At 35.0% G+C, this 23,557-nt stretch overlaps 1 protein-coding gene across 1 annotated transcript in view; it reads left to right on the top strand.

Annotated features, from left to right (window-relative positions):
- Positions 1 to 23,557, top strand: part of METTL25 (methyltransferase like 25) — a 97,854-nt gene that overhangs the window by 62,315 nt on the left and 11,982 nt on the right. The window contains exons 6-9 of the mRNA XM_057741607.1: positions 4,354 to 4,448; positions 7,853 to 7,882; positions 12,051 to 12,124; positions 22,792 to 22,885. Coding sequence (XP_057597590.1) covers positions 4,354 to 4,448; positions 7,853 to 7,882; positions 12,051 to 12,124; positions 22,792 to 22,885 — 293 coding nt within the window. The remainder of the gene's footprint in view (positions 1 to 4,353; positions 4,449 to 7,852; positions 7,883 to 12,050; positions 12,125 to 22,791; positions 22,886 to 23,557) is intronic.

Genomic DNA, 23,557 nt, shown 5'->3' with positions numbered 1-23,557 from the left:
GAGACTTCATCTACTCCAAAATTATCATTTAAAGATAGCATGAAAGTGATCCTAAGGGAAAACAACTTGATTCACTGATAAGGAAGTTTAATGCCCAGTTTGACTAGATTTGAATATAAGTATATGAACACAGTTAAGTAAGAGTAGGAGACATAATAGAAATGGTGAACACTGTGACTTTGATTCAGGACGTAGGAGGGAGCCTCATCCTTCTCTGCAGTCAAAATGAAGGTGATGAAATAGATTCCAAAGATAGTATTAAATCTGTATACGAAAGGCTTTGTTTGACTTTGAAGGTGTCCCTCCTCTGTATCAGTTTTTTGCACTTTTTCTATTAGAAAATGAACAGAGCTGTGAGGCTACTGTGACCTCAGTCACAGAGGCAACTGTGAGGCAGATTCAGAAAACTTCAAGGTGAATACACAACCACTGGGTGTCCAAAAGGGTGAGTCTCAAATGTGGTTTCATATAGCCCTAAGACAAGGCCGGCAATGCCTGTAAACTGCCCTAAGGCCTTAAAATGCATAGGTGTTTGGGATGGAGATTTGGAGAGCCATGTGCGTGGAGTAAGACTGCCCTTCTGCTGTCCTTCACACTGTTATGTGAGGGTAAAGGGAGAACCTTCTCACACACAGGTTAAGGGTACCCTTCTGTAGGCCTTCACTGTGGTGGCAAAGAGTAGTTTTATGGGCCCTAATGAAGGCAGTAACCCTCCTCCCTCCTCGTCAGCTTCATCAGCACAAGTTAGGGAGCACGCTTGCCATCTTTTCGCTTCCGTTTCTCCCGTGACAGCCCCATGTGCTCAGTGTGCAACTTCTCCTCTCCTGGCTTCCGCACTGTATCATCTGAAATCAAGAGGAATTCCAGGAGTCCTGTGTATCCCTGTCTGCATCTTCCTTTTGTCACCAGGAATCAGTTGGCAAGTCCAGAGCTCTGTATTCCCCTGAAAGAACCACCCCCCACCCCCCCACCCCTGCCACAACACTCACAGCTTCACCACTATCTCTCTAGCGATAGTAAAGACTAATCCCCTCGTGCCTTTGATCCCCATTTATGTCAGCCCTCACCAGAAACCCAGCCTCACAATTCATTCCTGATTTCTGGGATTCTCATCAAACGTATCTCTGTATGTCCTTTGTTCTGACTAGTCTTCTACCTCTCCTCAATTCCAGAATTTTCTAGAATTCAGTCATTCATTACTAAAAGTGCCTTTATCTGCAGCCTATTCTCTGAAAACCCCTCTACTGTCTAATCAAAACTTCGCTCTTTTCCTGAGGAGGCACACTTCCCATCCTCCTCAAGCAGTGCATTTCTCTGTCTCAGTTCCCATGTATGAGGTAATTAACCTCTTTCATTGCTACTTCAAGACTGTATTTGTCATCTAATGCTGTTTGAGAAATCACCACAAAACTGAATGGCTTAGAGACAGAATAAATTTTATTATCTCTTACAGTTACCGTGGGTCAAGAATTTGAGAGTAACTTGGGCGTGGATTTCTTATATTAGCCTTTTTTCCTGGAAATGATATACCTCTTCCATTGTAGTTTATTTTCCAGAAATACTCTTCTCATTTCAATCTAATGTTAAGTAGTCATTTTTCTGAGTTTCCTTAGATTATTATTGGCAGAGGAAATGTCTACCTCTTTTCAGGCAAGTAGACATGCTTTTTTCCTGGCAGCATAAGGTGAATTGCAGAGCAGTGATGGTGCACGTATTATGCTTTTCGTTACAAATCCATTGCTTGTTTCTTAAGTGGGATTCTTTTCATGTTCTGTAGTAAGTTGACTTTTATCTCCTCTTTTCCACTGTTACAAGTTTGTTTTGTAGGTATTTAGTTGGGATATTAGAAGTTGAAAAATTGCTAGTTAATCATTTTAAATTGTAAAATATTCTGGTATTATGTTTTTGGAGATTAACTATATCCTGTTGGAAGCACTTTGTTTTTCATTGTCTTCCCCTAATATTTTCATGGCTTGCTTCCTCATTTAAGTCTCTGTTCACATATCACATCCTCAAAGAAGACTTCTGTATTAATTAGGACAGAACTATTCAACTAGTGTGTTCTAGATGCTATATGGGAGCTCCCGGGGTACTGCTTCCTCCATCCCATGGAACTTTGCCTCAACACAGTTATCATCATCTGTTTATTCCACTGTGTTGTTCAAAATTTGCCATATTCCCAGAGTGCTGAGCTACAAAGACAGTTTGGGAAGCATTAAATTGAGATAAAGATTTAGATGCAAAATAGGTTCAAACCCAAAGTAACAGTGACTTCAACAAGACAGATGGATATTTCTATTTCAGTCCAGAGGTAGACAGTTATAACGAGCTAGTAGGAGTTCTGTACCAAAAAGCCTTCCAAGAACCCAGAATCCTTCTATGTTGTTGTTCTACTGTCTGCTTGCCAACATGACCACATTCCAGACGGGAGGGATGAAGTGGGTTGAAAAGTGTTAGGGAAAGAGATGCCCTCCCCACCCCCCTTTGAGAATTTGCACGTATCATTTCTGCCCACATCCAGTTAGCCAAAACTTACCCTGTAGCTATCCTAGTGGCTGCATGGGGGTCTGGAAATTGCAGTCTTTAATCTGAACAGCTGAATAGCCAGCTAAAAATTGCTGTTACTACAAGGAAGAAGGAGAGAACATATGGGGGACAGGGAAATAACTAGCTCTTTTATTGGTTAGCACTTTTCCTAACACTCTCAATAAAAGAGCACAACCCCATTTTTCTAGCCCCTTACCCTTTAGAGTAAAGTTTAGATATTTCTTTCTTCAGTTGTAAGAAAAAAATTAAACTACTTACAATAACTCTTTCATTTAGCAATAATCATGTTTTAGTTAAATTGTAAAGCCTTCAGTAAAACTCAAACCACTGTTTCAAGCCATCTTGGAAATTGACAGAGGAAGTAGTCCAGGGTCCCTAGGACCTGGATAGGCTTCAGTGGCTCCATGAGTCCTGGGCAGTTGTAAGTGAAATTGTTTATGTAGCCTAGTGGTTAAGAGCATAGCCCCTGGAGTCAGACTGCCTAGGTTTAAATTCCAACTCTGCCATGTGCTGGATTTGCAATTTAGGCAGTTTTCTTAACCTCCCTGTACTCAGTTTCTATATCTGAAACATGAGAATAATAGTATACCTATTTCATAGAATTGCTGTGGGGACTAGTTAATACGTTTAAAGCTCTTAGCATTTAAAGCTAGTTAATACATTTAAAGTACTTTTAATAGTGCCTAACAATTTTAAGTGCTGTATAAAAACTGGCATTATTGTTATTTATACTCCTGGGGCAAGGTCCCTATCTTCCATCTGAGTATCAATAAGGTCTATTATAAATCTTAATTTAACACCTGAAAGAAATCACTACCACAGGCTTATGATCTGCATGAAATTTAAATTTTCTCTATTTTAATAAAAAAATCATCTGACCTTTCATAACACAAAAGTTTATTCAGTGGAATCTACCTCAAGAGTATTTTTTTTAAAGCAATTTCTTATTTTCTAGTTCTATTTTACTTTTTAACCGAATAGAAAATTTGTATTTATCTCAGTTTTCTTTTAATTTTCACAGTTTTGATAAACTTAAGCTCTTATTTTCCAGACTTTAATTTAAAATGGAAAATTTATTTCTCCGTTTCAAAATCCCTGTGTAATTAATAGTTGTGCATAAGGGGTTTAAATATCAGGAAGTTGCATGTGTAACTCTGTTAAGTGAGTTGGGCAGCAAATATGTGTGATTAAGCAGTGAATGTTGATGTTTGTTGTTGTTGTTACTTAAACCATAAATGCAGGTGAGCCAAACTGAATCACAGTTGAAAATATTACAGCCTGTTGATATAGTGAAAAAAGAAGAACCTATACAGCTGTTCATTTTCTAGAAAGTGAACATCGTGGCTAGAAAAAAAAATTGATGTTTCAACATTGTTAGGAATGAATTAATATTGTTGTATAATAAATTGCCAACTGTCACATTTAATAAATCATTTTATTAGAAAGTCGGGTCAGCAGTAAATGCCCAGTGTCTCATTACTTATCTTCTATAGTTACACTGAACATGAAAAGTATTTTCCATTTTAAATTGCTTTTGCTAAATTTTTGAGAAATAATTTAGGCAGATTGGTTGGTGTCAGACCTGGAGCTTAAATACAAAACAGCTGTTGTTGAGAAAATGCCATTTTCATAACATGAATATGCTTTCAATTAACATACTGGAATGAACTGTTAAACATTACCACTTCCATGTTTAACTACTGTTTGACTTTCAAATGACTGATTTGCTTTCTTAATACATTATTTACTTTAACTAAAAGAGGAAGAACTTTATTTAAATAATCTATATTTTTCTTCCATCTGCAGAATGTACCCAAGAAAAGTGGGGATTTCCAATGTGCCACTATTTAAAGGAAGAGAGATGGTGCTGTGGCCGTAATGCCAGAATGTCAGCATGTTTGGTATGATTTTTTTTTTCTGAACAAAGAGCTGTATCTAGATGTTGCAGAATTTATTTATTTTTTTTGCTGCATTAAATACCAAATGTTGCAGAGTGCCATTATTAATGCTTTTGTGCATTGCAAATTATGAGGAAAAAAATGGCTTTCCTTTCCAACATAATTCACTCTGCATGCAGTGTGGTAACAATTTATAATTACATTGTAATTCTACAATATAGTATTTAATTGTTGTATATAACTACTTTAATTATCATATAAAGTATACCAACAACCAAGTCTTAAACACAGAATTACTTTGGTGCTTTATCCTCAGCTTTGTGGTCTGTTTTTGTTTGTTTGTAGCAGATCATTTGGTCTCCTAATTTTTTATAAAATGGGAAAAATATTATTAAGCTGCCTGGGATATGAAGTAACTATCTGGTTAAGTGAAATCTTTATTTAAAGCGCCTGATTTGGCTCGTGTCCTTAGACCTAGAACACTTTAGCCCATGGTCTTCTCTGTTTGTAGTGTAGTGTTATGTTGGTTTAAAAAGGAACAGATGCCAGTTAAATAGTGTAAATGGATTTTGTCATCATAAATTTAAAATATATTTTTTAAGATAATGTGTTTAGTATCCAACCCCAAGATAAATTATGTGGTCATTATTTCAGTATTTTTTATATTGCAATTAACACAGCAGTATAAAAAATAGTGTTCCAGTGATCTAGGTCATATATCTGAGAATTAACTTACGAATCTATTTATGTCAAATAATGATGTCCTTTTGTAAGTCATCTTAAAATACTTTTCTGGGAATTTGTCTTGTTCTTTCATTATATTTGTAAATGATACTCATTTAGGGTCTTGTTAAGACTTGGTTACCAGAATGCTGGCAGCTTATTATTTAAATAATCTTACACCCCCTAGGCAAGAAATTGAGATAGTCTTTTGTAGGAAGTCTGACTAGCCTGCGAGTAAAGACTAAAGATATTGGCATTAGGGATTTCACAATGAAATAGGACCTTTGTGGTGAGACCCACAATTAATAATCCTCACTCATAAGCACAGCCCTTCCAATCAAGTTTGTTACCCACATTTTAATTATCAAAAGACAGCCAAGAATCATTAGTTGTCTCAGAAAGTCTAACATGGAAGAATAGAGATCAGATAAACAAATAGAGAAGCAGCAACTTGGAGGAAGTGGATACTATCCAAAATAAAATAAAATAACTATTAATAGCCCTTAGAAAGATAAAAGAATATATAATGTATCCACAAAACAAAAATGTTTGCTATAAAAAATAAACATTCAACAAACCAAAAAGAAGAGTTTTTGAAAAATAAATTCCGGAGTATAGAATTTGTCAACCATGCTGCACTTAAGAATTTTCCCCAGCCAACATCAGCTGCTCATGGAATGTCCCTCTCCTTAGCTCTATCCCTGTCTTTGCTCACTTTGACTTCTTTTTTTGATGCTAGAGTAATCTTGGAAAGTCTAAGGAACATTTCTTTTGGTGCATCTTGTTTTATTGCTTTTTGCTCCGTAACTGATTTTTTTCTACAAATATTCAAAGCTTAAGGGGCTGAGAGAGAGAGAAAGGTACACCTTTTTGGTGACACTTTCAGATAAATTGTGAAGGGTACTAACCAGGGGGAAATATTAATTATATTAGTGCAATCTCATCAGCATACTTTTAGCCCGATAAAACTGTAGAATATTTTAGATTAGTATGAAATGAATACTTGGTATGTTTATTGGCCAAGAAAAATTATTAATGTTTGTAAGAAACTGCTTATCACCTACCTGATTATCTTTTATTATGTAATCAGAATTTATCATTGGTATTTGTAAAACAAACTCATCAGCAACACATACCAAAAGTAGTCCTGTGCTATGTGATATTTTTATTGGTGCCAAGTCATTTATTATTAAAACTCTTTTCTTTCTTTATTATTGATCCTTCTGCCTTTTTTCAAAACAAGTAACACAAAAATTTAATCTGAAATGAGCACAGTCATTACTGTAAATGAAAACTCAATGTTTTCTTCAATAATATACTTGTTCTGGGTCTGTTGCTACTGAATTTAATGTGAAAATTATGTAACTATCTTCTGTATTCATAGTACACTGGCTCTAGATGTTCGTGAATGTATCCTTGAGTCAATAGAAAAATTACGTTTTTTTCTTCAAACAATTTCTGTGAAGCAAGCTTTTATATCATGAACTCATTTTCCCACTAAATCTTCATGGTGTAAGGGCATGAGAAGTAAATTGGGGCTCAGAAAACAAGTTTTTAGTTATTGTTCACCTGCTAACTAGCTGTACAACTTGCAGCAAGTTCCTTTCTGTTGTCAGTGACCTTGTGCATTTGCAAAAATTGTACTTGGGATAATCTGTACATTTTCTTTCAGTTTTAAAAGTACATGATTCAGCTGTATCTAAAAAGTATTATTTATGAAGACATAGCCATCTGAAACAAATATGAGTACTTTAAATTTGAGTAGGAAGTATATGCAGATCTGTTACATTTTACTATTTTTCTTTGTTCGAAATATTTTCTAACTACAACTTTAAAAATAAAATTGCAGTTAAAATATTATAATCCAACTCAGTTATAAAACAACATAAATATAGAAATGTATGTCTCTTAAAAATTGAAAATTTCAGAAGGCTAAGGCTCTATTCCATATTTAAATTATAACAAATCTTTCATGTATGTTAGATTATGAGTATTTATTAGAAATATTGGGAAATATTTTGTAAAAATGTTTTGAATTTTGAATAAGCATAAATGTAAAACCAGCTACATATAAAATTGCAAAAATATGTATTTCTTTTATGGCGACTTGATCATATGTGAGTTTGATTTGAATTTGCTGACCATGCAGACCAAAAATATATGTACTTTTCTAAACTAAGATTTCGGCTACAATCAGTTCAATATAATCTTGTTTAATAAAAGATGAAATTACATGTTTATAAAAAGTTGGGAGAAAAGAAGTTAAAAAGTAGTACATATATAAATATGTTTATGTATATATATATATATATATACACACACACATAATATAGCTTTGGATTTATTTGATTGTTTTAGCTACCGTAAAAGTGAGCCAAGAATATGTCACTTTATACCTTTCCTGTTTTCTGATTTCTTCTAAAATTCAAGGCATATATACAGTTGGGGTGTGTATGTGTTCGTATACATGACACACATCCATATATCATCCCTAAATTATACAAGTCAACCAGTTAACATTCCTTAATGATATTAACACTTTTAAATGTATAAACTAACATGTTATCACTTAATTAATCTTTTTAAGTGTCACTTTTACAAGCCCTTATACAGTGTGTTTATAAGTCTTATAAGATAAGACTAAATATATCAGCTGTCTTCGTCTTATTTTTTTCTCCTTAAAGGCACTGGAGCGGGTTGCAGTCGGCCAAGGGGTAAGTGAGAGTGTTTATTCTAATCCAGCTGATGAACGTGATAGTTTTTCTCAAAGTACTCTTCATACTTGACCTGCTGATGAACCTAAAACCTGATGGATTTTAATAAATATCACCTCTTCTTGTCACCTCTTCATATTCAAACTTATACATTTTCAGTAAGTTTACTTTAAAAGAGAAGCGAACTCTCAGGAAAAGTAAATTGAACTTTTAGGAAAACTTCCAAATTATACTCCTGTACTAACGTCTCATTTCTTCATATTATATTAAAGTCTATAAATATTTCTGAAGAATGCTATTGCTGACTGTCAGGCTTTTATGGGCTTAGTTCAAACAAAGATAAACAAGGTATAGCTTTCAATTTATTTTTTAACTGTAATCCAAACCACACATTTTCATTGGTTGTTTTTTAATTTTTTTCTTTATTGACTTCTTTAATCATTAGTTGCAACAAGCAAATGGGTTTTTACATATAAACAGATGTTAATTGTATCCCTCACATCTTCATATAATTGCCTTATCATCTACCTTAAGATTTATGAAGCGTATAAGGAATTTTAAAGTTTTTTTTTTTGAGTTCCTTTTAAATTTTTCACAAAAGTTTTCTTACTGGACCTAAATTTTAGAAATTTCCCTTTTACTTCTTTTCAGAGAGTATTAATATGTCAATTGCAATTTTTAAAAATAATAGTAGCATAATAGTAGCAACAAGTATCATTTACTGAGTGCTTCTTTGGGCCAGACACAGTACTAAGAGCTTTGTGTGGGTTTTTTGTAAATATTCATTGTACCTATCTAAAAATTGATAAAAACTGATTTTTTAAAGGCTTTAGAGCATATTGTTTCAGTGTGTAGGCTTTAGTCTCAGACTGCTGGTTTGCATCAGTTACTGGCTTAGTGATCTGAGACATGTCATGATTTCTCCATAGCTTAATTTCTTTATCTGTAACATACAAACAATAGCAATACTAAAAAAATAAGAGTAACAATAATACCTTCCTCATAGAGTTTTTGTGAGGATTAAGTGAGTGAAAGATGTAAAATGCTTAAAACGATGTCTGTCATATAGTAAGTGTGCAGTAAATATCAAATGCTGTTACTGTTATAGGCGGTTAATAATTATGATCATGAAAATTTTACCATAGTGCTTACCAAAGTACTGGTCAAAGTTTTCTTCATCAGTTAAAGTGCTACATACATGGCCTGTGAGATGGGGGCTATTATCCCACGATACACGTGAGGAAACTGTTAAGTAGTGAACACTGAGATTTGAGTCTGACTCTGGAGCCCAAGCTCTTAACTATAGTACAGATCAAAATAGTGGTTCCTTAGGGGTCTGGAAGAGGAAAGAGCCTTAATCATAATAATGCCCCCATGCATTTGTGCTCTGTTTTTCAATTTCCCAAGTGCTTGCTCATGTTTATAGTCAAGTTGGGTATTCCCCAAACTTTCATGAGACCATGATACACAGCAGAAGTTTATTAGTGCATTCTAGCTCAATTAATTACAGAGTTCTTTCAGCTTTAGTGCCCTCTCCACTAGACCTGTAAATGCATGTCTAATATATATATACTTTAAGGGTGTACTTTTTCTGCTCCCTCCCATTTTAAAATGCATTAAAGTGTTAAGTTGATTTATCACTTGTGAAAGAAAGAAAGTAAACTCTGAGCCATGTCTAGTTTATTCCTGGAGTAGTCAGGCACAGGCTGCTCGGGAGATGTTGACTTCCTTCCCATTTACCCCCATCTGTATTTACCAGGATGGATAGTCCTAGTTATTCCAGGAATGCACATTTGAAGGCACTTCATAACTCTCCTTTCTCTTAGGAAACAGCTGTAAAGCTCTTATTTACTCAGGGTAACTTGGGAATGATGATTTATTCTATCCTGTTTGTATTCCTCTGTGCATTCCATTTTTGTATGTTCTCTTGCTTAAAATACATTTCTTGGTCTTTTTTTGTGGTCTTTCTACAATTAGTTTCTAATAACAATATAAATATACATTTATTTCTAAAATCTAAATTATATAATTTTTCTAAAAAGCATGGGAAAGAGAAACTTTACTTTTAGGAGTTTATTCTCTGCTTTCCTGAATGAAAATATATAATAAAAAAAAATTAACGATGTCCTACTCCTGCCAAAGTGTCAGAGAGACAAAATAACATCATGTCTTAGTACTGGGACATCAGAGCCCAGCTTCCTCAGTTCAGATAACAGCTCAACTGTTTTTAGGAGTTTCATATAAAATACATAAAATGAAATTCCTATCTATTATAGCTAATCAAATAGAAAGTTAAGAGCTTTGTGAGCCATTTATAATACTAATATTTCACTACATGTAGTAATATATTTCCCAAAATGTCTTGAATTTCAGTAGAACAATATAAGAGTAGGTATTAATATCTGAAAAGGGATTTCAACATTTTTGTGAGAGAACTGAAAGGATTTGAGGAAAGTGGGAGACAGATGACAGAGATTTTGGGTACTGAAGAAAAAAATTACTCAAGATGAAAAAACGTCAAATGGAAAATATATCCAGAGATGGGAAAATCTTAATGAAATGTTTGGAGAAATCTTCAGAAAGGGAAGGTTTTAGAATTCAGAGATTTTATCTCAAGTCAAGGAGTTGTATTTGGAAAGAGATTTTACATAAGCAGTGTGCCTTTTGATGATTATAAATTTTAGTGTGGGCACTCAAGTATATATGTGTCTACTTTCAGTGAGTTATTTTATGAGTTGAGTTAGGGACTGTGGTATTCCTAACACCATTTCCTACTGTAATCACCATCCTCACTGCTCCCACCATCCAGAAAGGATATAACTTGTGTTGTTCAAGGTGTTCTGTCAACATTCTACAAGTTAGACATTCTCCAGTGACTTAAAAAGGCAGTGTCATCAGGTGAAGACCCAAGAAATAATGGTTGACCCCCAACTCCCAACTTGTGGGGTTTTGTAGTCTCAGCACCTGGGGCCCACAGGGTAGGAATTTGATGTTAGATGGGAGAGAGGGGCAGTACAGTAGGTTTTCTGCCTGAGCACACAGGCAAAATTTTATTTTCTGCTAAACTTCACCTGAATCCAGATGTGTTCTAGTTGAAAACAGATGGAGATAACAATTTGGGACTCAGAAGGAGAATAGAAGTTACAAAAGAATAACTCAGTGGATATACACATTCCACTGTGTGGGTCATGAAAGTTTATTTAAAAACTTTTACTTTTAAAACTTTTATCTTTAAAACTTTACCCATCATTGGAGAGTTTTTATTTTTTACCTTGATTTCTCAAAAGCACTTAATATTGTTGACCTCCCTCCATACTTGCTAATTTTTCTTTCTCTTTTTTTTCAATAATAACTTTGCATTGAAGAAAGGTTGTTATTGCTGATGTTTGTGGTGGATGTGGATGTGGATTGAGTTTTGGCCACTTTTTATAGTTTCTTAGTTTAAGGGGCACCCCTTACATTACTACAGTGATGCGCTCTTTCTGCTATGCATAGTACTTTCTTACCTTCTACTTCTTTGAAAGGGCCCGTCTCTCCAGCCATTCCTTCTTTCCTGCCTTTGCACCTTCATGGACACTTCCCACCTCTTTTTCCCCAGGAAATGAAGCCCTGCCAAGACTTCAGTCTCTGATCTCATGTCCTTTCCAAGGCCCTTCTTTTCAACTCTGTAGTAGCAATGCTGTGAGCTTTTAGGCCTCAGACATATTTTAGTATGTCCTTACTTGGGGTAGTACCTTCTCTCTCTGACTGTGAATCCTAGGTAATATCTCTAATCCACCACCCTTAGGAAAGATGCACATTCTCGTCTCTTTTGCATGCATCCTAGCTGTTTGCTCTCTTACACAGAGCTGACTTGATTGATCGTGAAAATTTATTTCTGCTTTTTTAACTGATAAGCACTCCATTTGGAACATTAGCTAATTTTTCTTTGATTATTCCTTTTCTTCCTCATTCGCTACTATTTCTTTCATAGTTTCTCCTGTTTTCTCAGTGAGAATTAGCTTCCAGGTATATTTTAACTTAGAATAGAAAAATTATAAAATTATCCCTTATATTTAGCAACAAACTCAGGGTTCTAACATTCACTGTGGTCCCAACTCTCAAGTACTGATTTGATTACTGTTTTTTATTTGTTTCTTGTGCTCATATATATCTACATTTTTTTCAGCTGCCTACCGAATCACTCTTCTATCGTGCCGTACTTCAGGATATTATTAAAGATTGTTATGGCATCACCAAATGGTATGATGATTTCATTTCAAAATAAGAATAACTATCCTGTATCATAAGTGAAGTGACCTTCTAGTTTTCAGGTGAATTTATTCAGGATCACTGTTATTAGTAGAAGAAGCTTTGAATTTGAGCATGATTTCAGTAAGGTAACAAAGAACTGTGCAGCAACCGTATCTTAGGTTAATCATTATTAAAGTAAGGGCTCTAATGATTCCCTTTTATCCTGAAAGGTTGTTGTGAAGATAAAGAAATATATGTAAAATGTAGTTTAGAATTTGAGATGTATTGACATGTTATATGTAAGTAATTCAGAGAATATAATATTATAATATGAGCAGGGGTTATATTTACAATATTTTACAACCACTACAGTGTAAACACTTAACTAATTAGAACAGATATCAATCTTGAACAGCCATTGTGGCCATTCATGTCTGTGCTGCTAGATTAGTAGCCCTGCATGTTTTGTTTTGTTTTTGTTTTCCCCAGATAATAACTGCCCGTACAGAAAGGCAAGGATTAGGAGAATTTTTGATAATATTGGTTTAACGACTGCCATACTCAAGCATACATCTGCAGTCCCTTAAGGTTTCATGAATGTTTCTTCTTACTAGTTGTAATTTTAAGACTCTGATTGCCATTTGGTTATAATAGGATTATTCTTCGAATTAAAATAGGGTAGTTTTCAAGTTCTTAAAAACAAATACAAACTTAGAAATAGAAGCATCTCAGATTAGGTATAATGTCTCTAAGAAAAATAGTCTATTTTTTTACTAAAAGAAATTATAACATACAAATATCAATACAATATACCATTGATTTTAATTGTCATTTCTATGTAGATAACTCCCAAATCTATATCCCAATCCATTCTCTTTTCCATATATTAATCTTCAAAATGTCTAAGTGAATTTCTCATGGTTTCCTGACTGGTTCCTTTCCCAGAACTCACCCCAAGATGCTAAGCTTGTTGGAAAAAGTCACAAAATTGTACAAATTCATACTCACTCAAATATTGACTGCCTACCTTCCTTAAACACCTCAAATCTGTTTTAATGTGTCTGTTGTTCTCTTAATGACCACTTAAAATCATCTACAGTCTTTCTTAAACCTTTCTTCTCACTTAAAAATTCAAATCTCTCCAACCCTTCACATTCTTGCCTGCCTTTATTACTCAGTAGATGTTATTTATTATAAGACTTCTTTCATTCCAGATCTTTATTGACCTTTCAGCACATTTGATCATGTGTGATAATTGTTTTTCCCAGACTCTCTTCCTCATCATCTTCCAATTAAGCTGCATTCCTTTGTTTCCTTTTCCTACTCTGAACACTCGTCTATCTTCTGTAAGCATTTTTCTTCTTACTCATCCCCTTGGTGTATCTAGAAATTCTCTAGTGTTTTGTACTCAGCTGCTGTCTCTTTATATTTCCTCTTTCTCTTAGCAGTTACCCTTGCAAGAAGTAAATCGTGTATCCAGCTTCCACCTCTTTTTTGACTTTCAAATCTACATTTCTCAGTTTCACCTGAACAGTGTAAGTACCTTAAAAAATACACCAGAGTAAGCCACAGCCAGAAAACAAAGTCAGCTTCGCACCAATTCTGTTCCTCTTTCTTCCATCTCTTGAGTTCTTTTGTCATTTCGGGGGCATTGCATGACCATTATCAAGCTTTGGAAATCTTAAAATCATATTTGATTCTTTTATTTTCTCATCATCAAACCACACATTCTAATTAGTTGCCAAGACTTGCACGTTATATTTTTTTTAACCCAGCGGTTGTTTATTGTGGGGCAGGTAGCCCATGAGGTTCTGAATGCATAGGATATAATGTCCACACAGGAGTCTTCCATATTCTAGTCAGGATGGCATGTGCAAAAATTAAAGAAAATGATAGAAACCCACTTCCAATAACAGCAGACGAAGTAATTAGGGCTAACCCTCCTTCTGAGAAAAGCTAAAAATGCTAGAGGTGTGTATTTATGCAAGTGTGTGGTGTGTCTGTACAAGTATATATGTTTGTGTATATGCATGTGTGTGTGTATTTAAATCTGTTTTTAATTGGTTTAAGAACATTAGAGACTATCAAGGAAATTAAAAATTACAAAGCAAATATCCAGGAGAAGATGGAAACCAAGAGAAATGAGCCCAGCTTTTAGGGCTTCATTTCTCTCCAGATTCCATTTTTTAAATACATAAAAGGGGAACTCCCTGGTGGTCCAGCAGTTAGGACTCGGCACTTTCACTGCCCAGGCCTGGTTTCAATCCCTGGTCGGGGAACTAAGATCACACCAGCCACGGGGCACGGCACAGCCAAATTAAAAAACAAAATAAAATAAAACAACAATAACAACAACAAAAAGAATGATCAACAGCAGCGATGTTTATAAGAGCAAAAGTCTAGGACTAAAAATTTCATTACTAGGAGAATGGATAAACTGTTGTGGAATACTGTGCTGTAGTGAAAATGTATGAATCACAACTACATGCATCAAAGTGGATGCATGTCATGAATCTAAACGTTACAGAAAAATTCCTACAAGATGGGTCCATTTATATAATTTGGAAACAAACACAACTGTGTAATTATTCAGGAGTATAAATATGTCATAAACAATCAAGAAAAGCATAAGAATGATATTCAGTGGTGTAGTACCCTATGGGAGGGAGGACAGTGGAGTAGACGGGGTGATGAGATCGCGAAGACAAGGGGCATATAGGAATTTCTAGAGACTAGTAATGTTCTATTTCTCAAGTTTGGTGTTGCATATAAGGGTTCATTTTATTGACATTCTTTATACCTTATACATAGTGATTTTTTGTTTGTTTTTTTAATAAATTTATTTATTTTATTGGCTATGTTGGGTCTTTGTTGCTACAGACGGGCTTTCTCTAGTTGCAGTGAGCAAGGGCTACTCTTTGTTGTGGTGTGCGGGCTCCTCATTGTGGAGGGCCTTTCTTGTGGAGCACAGGCTCTAGGCATGTGGGCTTCAGTAGTTGTGGCACATGGGCTCAATAGTTGTGGCTCACGGGCTCTAGAGCGCAGGCTCAATAGTTGTGGCACACGGGCTTAGTTGTTCCACAGCAGGTGGGATCTTCCTGGGGCAGGGATTGAACCCATATCCCCTGCATTGGCAGGCAGATTCTTAACCATTGCGCCACCCAGGAAGTCCATACATACTGTTTTATAAATACTTGTTAGTTTGTGTTCAACAGCAATGAAACTGTAAACTCATTTCAGGCTACATCCTAGGGTTAGTTGAGCTACATATTATACTACTACTATCTATTTCAGTCACCTCATTATAGTAATAAGGAAAATTAAGATAAAGTGGTTAAAAGCTTGTCTTAAGTCGTACAGCTGAAAAGAACCAGGGCTAGGACCAAATTCATAGTCCACAAAAGTTTTCTTTTTGCCGTCCCATGCTTCTTTTTAGTTTAAATTCTTTGGGATTTTTTATTATGAGTTGAGTTACAGGTTTCCTTGTATTAGCATTGTAACAAAGTTAACTTGGTTGGAATCTCTGGCCAGCAAGAGTACTGAAGACAGAAAATAAGATCACTTTATTTGTTTTGCATTTTGTTTAGTTTTCCTTGCTAATTAAAATAAATTGTCTTCAAGTGATAAACTTTCTTTAAGTATAATTGTTTATAGAACCCAAGATTAGAAGTAAACTTTTTTCATGGACTTAAATACTATAGCATTTTTACTCTATTAATTGTAATTGTGATTTAGCATTTAACATTTATGTTAAAACTCAATAATTTATATAATTTTTAAAATATTGTAATTTGTCCTCATGTGGAAACTTTCTAAGGGAATAAAATGCCAAAGAAAGCATTTAAACATGGAATAAAAATCCTGTAGAACACTTAAAAAGGAGCAGAGAAATTGCTGTGTATACTTTACTTACTTTATTATTCTTTCATAATGAGTACTGTAAACAGCTGTACGAGAAATACATAATTTTTGATGCCTGTAATTATATGTATTTTTATTTTGCAGTAATCAAATAGGTATATGAAAAACCAGATCATGAAAACTGGCTCACAAAATTAAAGCTAATTATTTCATCTACAATGTGTGGCCAAATTAACAAGTCTGTGTCTTTTAAATTGAAGAGTAGTTTGAAGATTTTTGGAACTTTCTTAAGTGATTGCTATTTTCAGCAAAATTTTATGGTTAAGTCTTAAGAAATACTTAAAGGTCCTTTAAGTATTTCAGTATGTATTAGCATATAAAAGGCACAAAATAAATAATTTTATAAATATTTTGTGATGATGGAGAAACTGAATTTTGATACTTTCTGTCCTTCATGTGCTTATTTTTATTTAGTATATGTCTACTTTACCTTTTCATAAACTTTCCTAAACTAATGTTGCTTCTTTGGAAAATGCTGCAAGGAAACCATGTTCTTGTAATCGTATTTTGGGGAAAGCATGTGGGTGGTGTTGGATTCACTTGAGTAGAATTTTAATTAGATCTAGTGCATTCACTTTTATTAAAAGAAAGAATACTAATTCCTTTTTAGCATGCTAACCATGCTTTATTCTGACAGAGAGCCCCCTTTTAATCTGTTCTTCAGGTCCCATCATTTTTCTTGCAGAAACAGTCATGTCACTTTTCTAACTTCAAAATGTTTGATAATTTCTCTTCTTTATACTCAAAAACTAAAATATCCTTATTATGGCTTTCAAGGCCATTTCTAAGGTGTCACTAATGTCCTTTCCAGCCTAATTCATCGCCTCTTTCTTCCTTCTCTACACCCCAAGCAGCTGCTCATGCATACTGTTTGTACACTGGATGATTCATCATTTCCCATGCAGTTAATTTTGCACCTCGTATGCTTGCTTGGAGCTCCTCTGCCTACCTGAAATATTTGCCTCCCCATTTCTGCCATCCTTTCCTCCCCTGACCTCTGGCAGGTGAAATCCTAGGCATTGTTTAAAACCCAGTTTAGAAGACGTCTCTGGTATCTTTCCCTTGTCCTTCTCACTCTCTTCTCCCATAGTACTTAATCTGGGATTCACTTAATCTGGAATTCACTGCTCTTATTGAATCTAAATGTACAATTAGTTGTTTGTGTCTACTCCTCTGCCACCTAGTGAGCCCTGTTGGCCAGTTTTCAGTCATATATCATAGTGGTTAAAAGCACAGATTCTGAAAATCCTCTTTGGACCCATTTTCCCCTCCAACTAATATCCTGTATCTGTTTTTTCCTTTACTGGAAAACTCCTTGAAAGTGCTGCCAATTTCTTTCCTATTTTCGCTTGAATTCCGATCAGTCTTTACTTCCATCTCTCCATCAAACTTCTGTTTTCAGGGGCGCTAATGACCCCATGTAGCTAAATCTCCTGGTCAGTTCTCAATCCTCATCCTACTTAGCCTGCCATCACTGTTTCACACAACTCACCACTTTTTACTTTCTGTCTTATGCTAGAGAAAGTCCCTCTTAAGTAGTCACCTTTTTCATTCTTTTTTTTTTTTTTTTCAGTTTATTTTGCTGACTCTTCTTCCTCTTTCAAACCTCTCTTTGTTGAAGTGCTTTTTTCTATCTATTCCTACTACCTAGGTGATCTCATCATGTCTCATGGCTTTCAATACTGTTTATATGCTCGTGAATCTCAAATGTATGGTCCAGTTAATGCCAAACATATTCTTCTAGTTGCTCAGGCCAGGAATCCTGGAGACAACTTTGACTCCTCTCTCTCACACTGCCTGGATCCAGTCCTTCAGCAATTTTGTAGTCTGTCTAATTAAATATATCTAAAATTCTACCACTTTTTATCATCCTCACAGTGACCACCTTAATCAAAGCCACCATCATCTCTCATGTAGATTACTGTAACAACCTCCTAATTGGTCTTCCTGCTTCTACTTTTGCCCCCTAGAATCTATTCTCTACGCAATAGACAAAGTGAGCCTGTTAGTATTTTTAAGTGAGATCTTGCTCACAATCTTCCCATGGTTTCTTATTCACTTGGAAGTAAAGTTAATATTTTCACTATGACCTACAAAGCCTTATATGATAAAGCTACTTATTATCTCTCTGATCTCATTTCTACTATTTTCTCATTTCTACTATTTCTGCTATTTAATCTTTAGTGTTAGACCAGCACAGGTTCTGGTTCCTTGCTGGATTCAATTCTGTCTACTTTTTTGAAAAAACCATCCAGTGATATCTGGGTAGTAGCTCTTTTTCTCTCATCACAGATGACACAGTAGCACCGGATTGCATTCTGAACGGCTGCTGAAACCTTTGTATACCATTCTACATTCAGTTCCTGTGCCTCAAAAATTAACAGTGTCGGGCTTCCTTGGTGGCGCAGTGGTTGAGAATCCACCTGCCAATGCAGGGGACACAGGTTCGATCCCTGCTCCAGGAAGATCCCGCATGCCATGGAGAAACTAAGTCCGTGTGCCACAACTATCGAGCCTGCGCTTTAGAGCCTGTGAGCCACAACTGTTGAGCCCATGTGCTGCAACTACTGAAGCCCACGCGCCTAGAGCCCGTGCTCCACAACAAGAGAAGCCACAGCAGTGAGGAGCCCGTGCACCACAACGAAGAGTAGCCCCCACTTGCCGCAACTAAAAAGAAAGCCAGCACACAGCAAATAAGACCCAACACAGCCAATAAAATTAAAAAAAAAAAATTAACAGTCTCCTCAAATAAAGAAAATCCCCTTGCCATTTCCTGCGACATGAATCTCTTCGATTCTTCAGTTACTTCTTCCTCTTGTCGCTCCACGCTGTCAGTTATTTTCACTTTTGTTTCTGTCATCGCTTGGCACTTCTTAGCAGAACCAGCTACGTCACCGCTGCTTTTACGCTTGCTTCTGGACATCCTGGGCTTGAAATAAAGATACTATACTGCTGTACTCTGTACAGCACTCTACAGTAAAATACACAAAAGTATAACCACTTGTAGAGGATGCACACACGTGACTGTACGCCACACACATGAGCTAACTCACGTGATTGGACACGGAACGCACGTTCAGCACTTGATCATTTGGTGTGTGACAGCCACCACATAGTAGATAGTTTTAGGGTATAGAATCTGAAAGAGGTTTTGTTTGGGGTAGGGGATTCTGGTTTGCTTGCTTGCTTTTTTCAGACAGAGGAACTTGAGCATTTTCCTATGATAAGAGTAAAGACTCAGTGAGTAAAGGAAAGTTGAAAATACATCAGAGGAGGCAGAACAAGATGACATCCAGATCCCTGATCTTAGGCATTTTCTTACAGAAAGCACTATATTAACTATATTAGTTATATTAACTAATTAGCAGAGAGGAGGATTTATATTTCTCTTCACACACATCAGCAAAAGTTAAGACTACAGTGACTCTGTGATGTCAAAATGTGTAATTATAAAAGGCACACTCCAAATCTTGAGTGTTGAATAATGAGAAAAATGCAATAGGCACTTACTAAAAATTAAAATTAAAAATGAGATTGCTCCATATTCCATTTAACAATCCTATTCTGCCCTTTTACTTTCTATATAGTTAAGTTTTGAGGTTTTTTTTTTTGCACCTGCCTTTTTTCTCTTGTTTCTTAATTACTAGAATTGCAGTATTTATCCTTAAAACTAGACCTTTCAAAGGCTGATGAGTGAAATATTTTTTCTTGCAGCTGCAAAAGAGCAGACCGCACTCTGCATCATAAACTCTCTTCATAGATGTTAATTTTAAGAAGATTGATTTGTAAGACACCCAGACTTTAGAGATTAGTGCCATGTCCTGCAAAAGTTACCTTTAACCTCCAAAAGTTCTAAAAGCCTGATTCATTATGCTTAATCTTGTGTTGCTTTGGTAATAATATTTAAATTGACATTCTGTTTCCTGTAAAATATACCTTTTTTTCTTAAGCCAAAATGGAGTTATTGGTACTTCTCTCTCCTCCTATACCGTGAAAGTAATAAAACCATTCTTTCCAGAATTTTTTAGTAATTGCACTCTATTTTCAAATACAGTCTTACATAGAACCAGATGAGTTTAATACATCTTATAAAAGGACTATTTCTTACACAATTATCCTTTCATATTTTATGGAAAATTGTAGACCTTTAAAATACCTCTTTGGAGTCCTTAAGGAAAACAGTTTTTAAAAAATGTTGTATTTCTAAATTTTACACATTGGCCTAGTTTTAGTATGTTACTTTTATAATCTTATCATTTGTTTTATCAATATTGCTTTTTGCAGTACTGTTGGAAACTGAGACATTTTGAAACTTAATTCCTCCTCTAAGAAGGCTTCCCTAGTCAATTCCAGTAGCTAAAACACTCCCTACTCTGCTATATTCTGTGCACCATTTTGTGCTTACCATTGAATTGTAACATTTGTTCACCTGTCTTCCTGTGTAAACTGTGGATGATTGTACCCCTAGAACCCAGCACAATAACAGGAAAATGACCACCATTCATTGAGTGTTTTTCAGACACTGAGCCAAGCATATGTATAGACTCTCTTATCTTCAACCTTCTACTGCTGAACAAAGAGAGGGAAAGAGAGGTTCTTAAGTGGTAAATAAGTGGGAGAGCAAGGAATCAAACTTATTTCAGTCTTGAGTTCACATGGAATTTGCCTACTTCTGTTTGCCTAGAACACTGAGGTGGACATTCTTCATCTGCAATTTAACAGTATCAAGTATAAATCCTATTGAAGAAATATGCCAGAGTTAATATTTAATAGTAATTAATATCCCAGATTCTGAAGCCAGACTTCCTGAATTCAAACTGTGGGCAGTTTACTTAACCGCTCTGTTCTTTAGTTTCACCATCTTTAAAATGGGGATAATAAAGGGACCTACCCCATGGAGTAGTTGTAAGGATTACATAAGTAAGTGCAGCAAAGGGCTTAAGAGTCTCTGCCACATTGTAAACATGAAATAAACATTAACTGTTATTATTTGTTTTGTTTACATTGCACTTTTCCGTATATATTTGCTCAATAGTTCTTTCTCTGTATTTTAAATCACACTTGTTTATTTGCATAGTTAAGCCTGCCTTCCTAACTCTACTTGATTAGCAAATAGATCTATTTACTGTTAACATATTTCATGTTATAGTCTAACTAGATGTTTTTGTTTCTACAAGCTGCAAGATTATTTAATTATGTAATCCATTTATTGAGATCCTGCTATATGTGAGAGTCTACACTAGGCACAGGGAATACAGTCATGAGCCAAACAGGCAGCAACTCTGCTCTTCAGCTGCTTAGAGCAGTGATCTCAATCATATTTGTAAATTTCACACCTCTGTCAGTAAACATTTTTGAGCATGCACCCCCCAAATTAATAATTACTTGTAAGTGATATATGTGTCTTTCTACTAGTCTGTTGTATAGATTTTTAAATAAACTTAAAAATTGAAACTAAAGAGGTAAAGGTAAAAATAAATAGAAATTAAAATTCTAATATTCTCTTTCCCTTGGGGTACGTTCACCCGTCTTTGGAGTCTGCTGACTTAAAATAGAGATAGACACTCAGAGAAACCAGAAAGAGTAAGCATGTGAAGGATAAGTTCTGTGTGTCAGGAACCTAATTTCATCTAGAAGGCCAGAGAAGACTTTCCTAAGGAAGCAACATTTAAGATTCAATATACTGTGATACGTAAGATGTCCTCATCTATCATATGCTATCTGTTATATATAAATATGTGTAGGATATGAGAATTACACAAAAACAAAGTATAATTTCTGCTTCTTGGAACCTATACCTATTCAAATGACTACTATTCCAAAGCAGTTTTTTGAGCAGGGAAATGGTAAATGAAAATGCTCTTCTAACAAAATAACATGACAATGTAGGCAGGAATGAAGGGACAGACATCAGCTTTAATTAGGAGGTAGCTGTAATAATTAGAACATGAGGTAATAATAAGTGTAATTGAAGTGGCCATCTAGAAATGGAGCTGAAGTTATATATTTGAGGTATATTTCAATAGAAGAATTGATAGAGCTTCATGTCTAACTAAACATAGGGATTAATATTTATACTGCCAAAAGTAAATGAGCTTTTTATTCATTGCTTTTGATACTCGGAGGTGGTACATTTTTTGTTCTCTTGATTTTTACATTATACCTAAATGCAACCAATTTGTGAGATGTGATAGTCCAGCATTGCATTATTTAAATTTAAAACCATCTCATATTTTGTTTAAACTGTAATGAAAATCTGCAGGGCATAAATGAGATCAAGTCAGACTCAACTCAGCAGCATATGGTGCTTGTTCAGTGGCTGGCATTGAAGTTCTCTTTGCACGTATGTTGGATATCACCACTATTAGCAGGTGTTGCCATGAAATGTACACTGTAATGTTGACCCAGTAAAGTGAAAATGTGCTTTGTAGCACAATGGAACCTTTCGAAATGCCTATAGTTCCCTTTAAAAATGAGGCTTTTTTAATACCAAGTTTACAACTTCTTTCTCATTGTGTCGTCTTCATAATATTGTCTTCCACTGCTGTATGTTAAAGGAATTCTCAAAAGCAGATCCTGAATATTTTTATAATATGTAAGTTAAAAGTGTTCACAAAAATATTACTGTATTTTTATCACATGTGGAGCTCGTGCCATATGCACAGAAGGTATTTAAAAATATTTCATGATCAAATTTAAAATCATCTATAATTTAAATTGGAAAAACTAAAGACTGATTCAATTTTGTTTTGCAGTGATCGGCACGTTGGTAAAATTTATTCCAAATCCTCTTCCTTTCTGGATTATGTCAGAAAGTCTCTAAAGAAGCTTGGATTAGATGAGCCCAAGGTCGGTATATGATTACCCATTCTTTTATAAGAAACAAGAGAACCTCTATGGGGTTATGAATTGAGATAATACAGAATTATTTGCCTTCTATTTTTCTCTTGCTTGTGAAAAGCTTATAAATTATATTGAAACCAAGCTTCAGTTACCTTTATTCCAGTTCACCTTTCCTGTCAATATGGATAGTTTGCTGTTGTACACCTCCAGAGTGATTTCCCTTTTAGGTTTATTCAGGTAAAAATGTGCCAATTCTCAAATCAAAATAGACTTAAAAAGCAAGAATAAATGGGAATTGTAAGTAAAGCAGGAGACGATGGTTTTAATTTTAAACTGCATGTATTTAAAGGCTGTATAACTCATTAAAATTAAATCTTAAATTAAAAACCCTTTGAATGAGAGAATCCTAGAAAGCGGTAACGTCATAGGAAGCCCAAGGTAATAATTGAGAACATATTGTTGAAGACACAAAAGGTAAGCTGATGGACTACTGGTAATAACTGTTCTAACAATGAGAAAAAAATAACTCTCAACATGATTCAAATGAGTTATTGACTAAAATATTAAGTTGAATCTGGATCACTTTGGTTTTTTGAATTGATTATAAATTGAAATAAAGAATAAAATAGGTGGTTAAAAATCCAGAAAGAATGTTACTTATTTTTCCTAATGGCTTTC

The sequence above is a fragment of the Hippopotamus amphibius genome, chromosome 7, assembly GCF_030028045.1.
Source record: "Hippopotamus amphibius kiboko isolate mHipAmp2 chromosome 7, mHipAmp2.hap2, whole genome shotgun sequence".
Lineage (NCBI taxonomy): Eukaryota > Metazoa > Chordata > Mammalia > Artiodactyla > Hippopotamidae > Hippopotamus > Hippopotamus amphibius.
The sequence above is the reverse complement of the archived record's forward strand: the minus strand, read 5'-3'. Positions and strand labels throughout refer to the sequence as shown.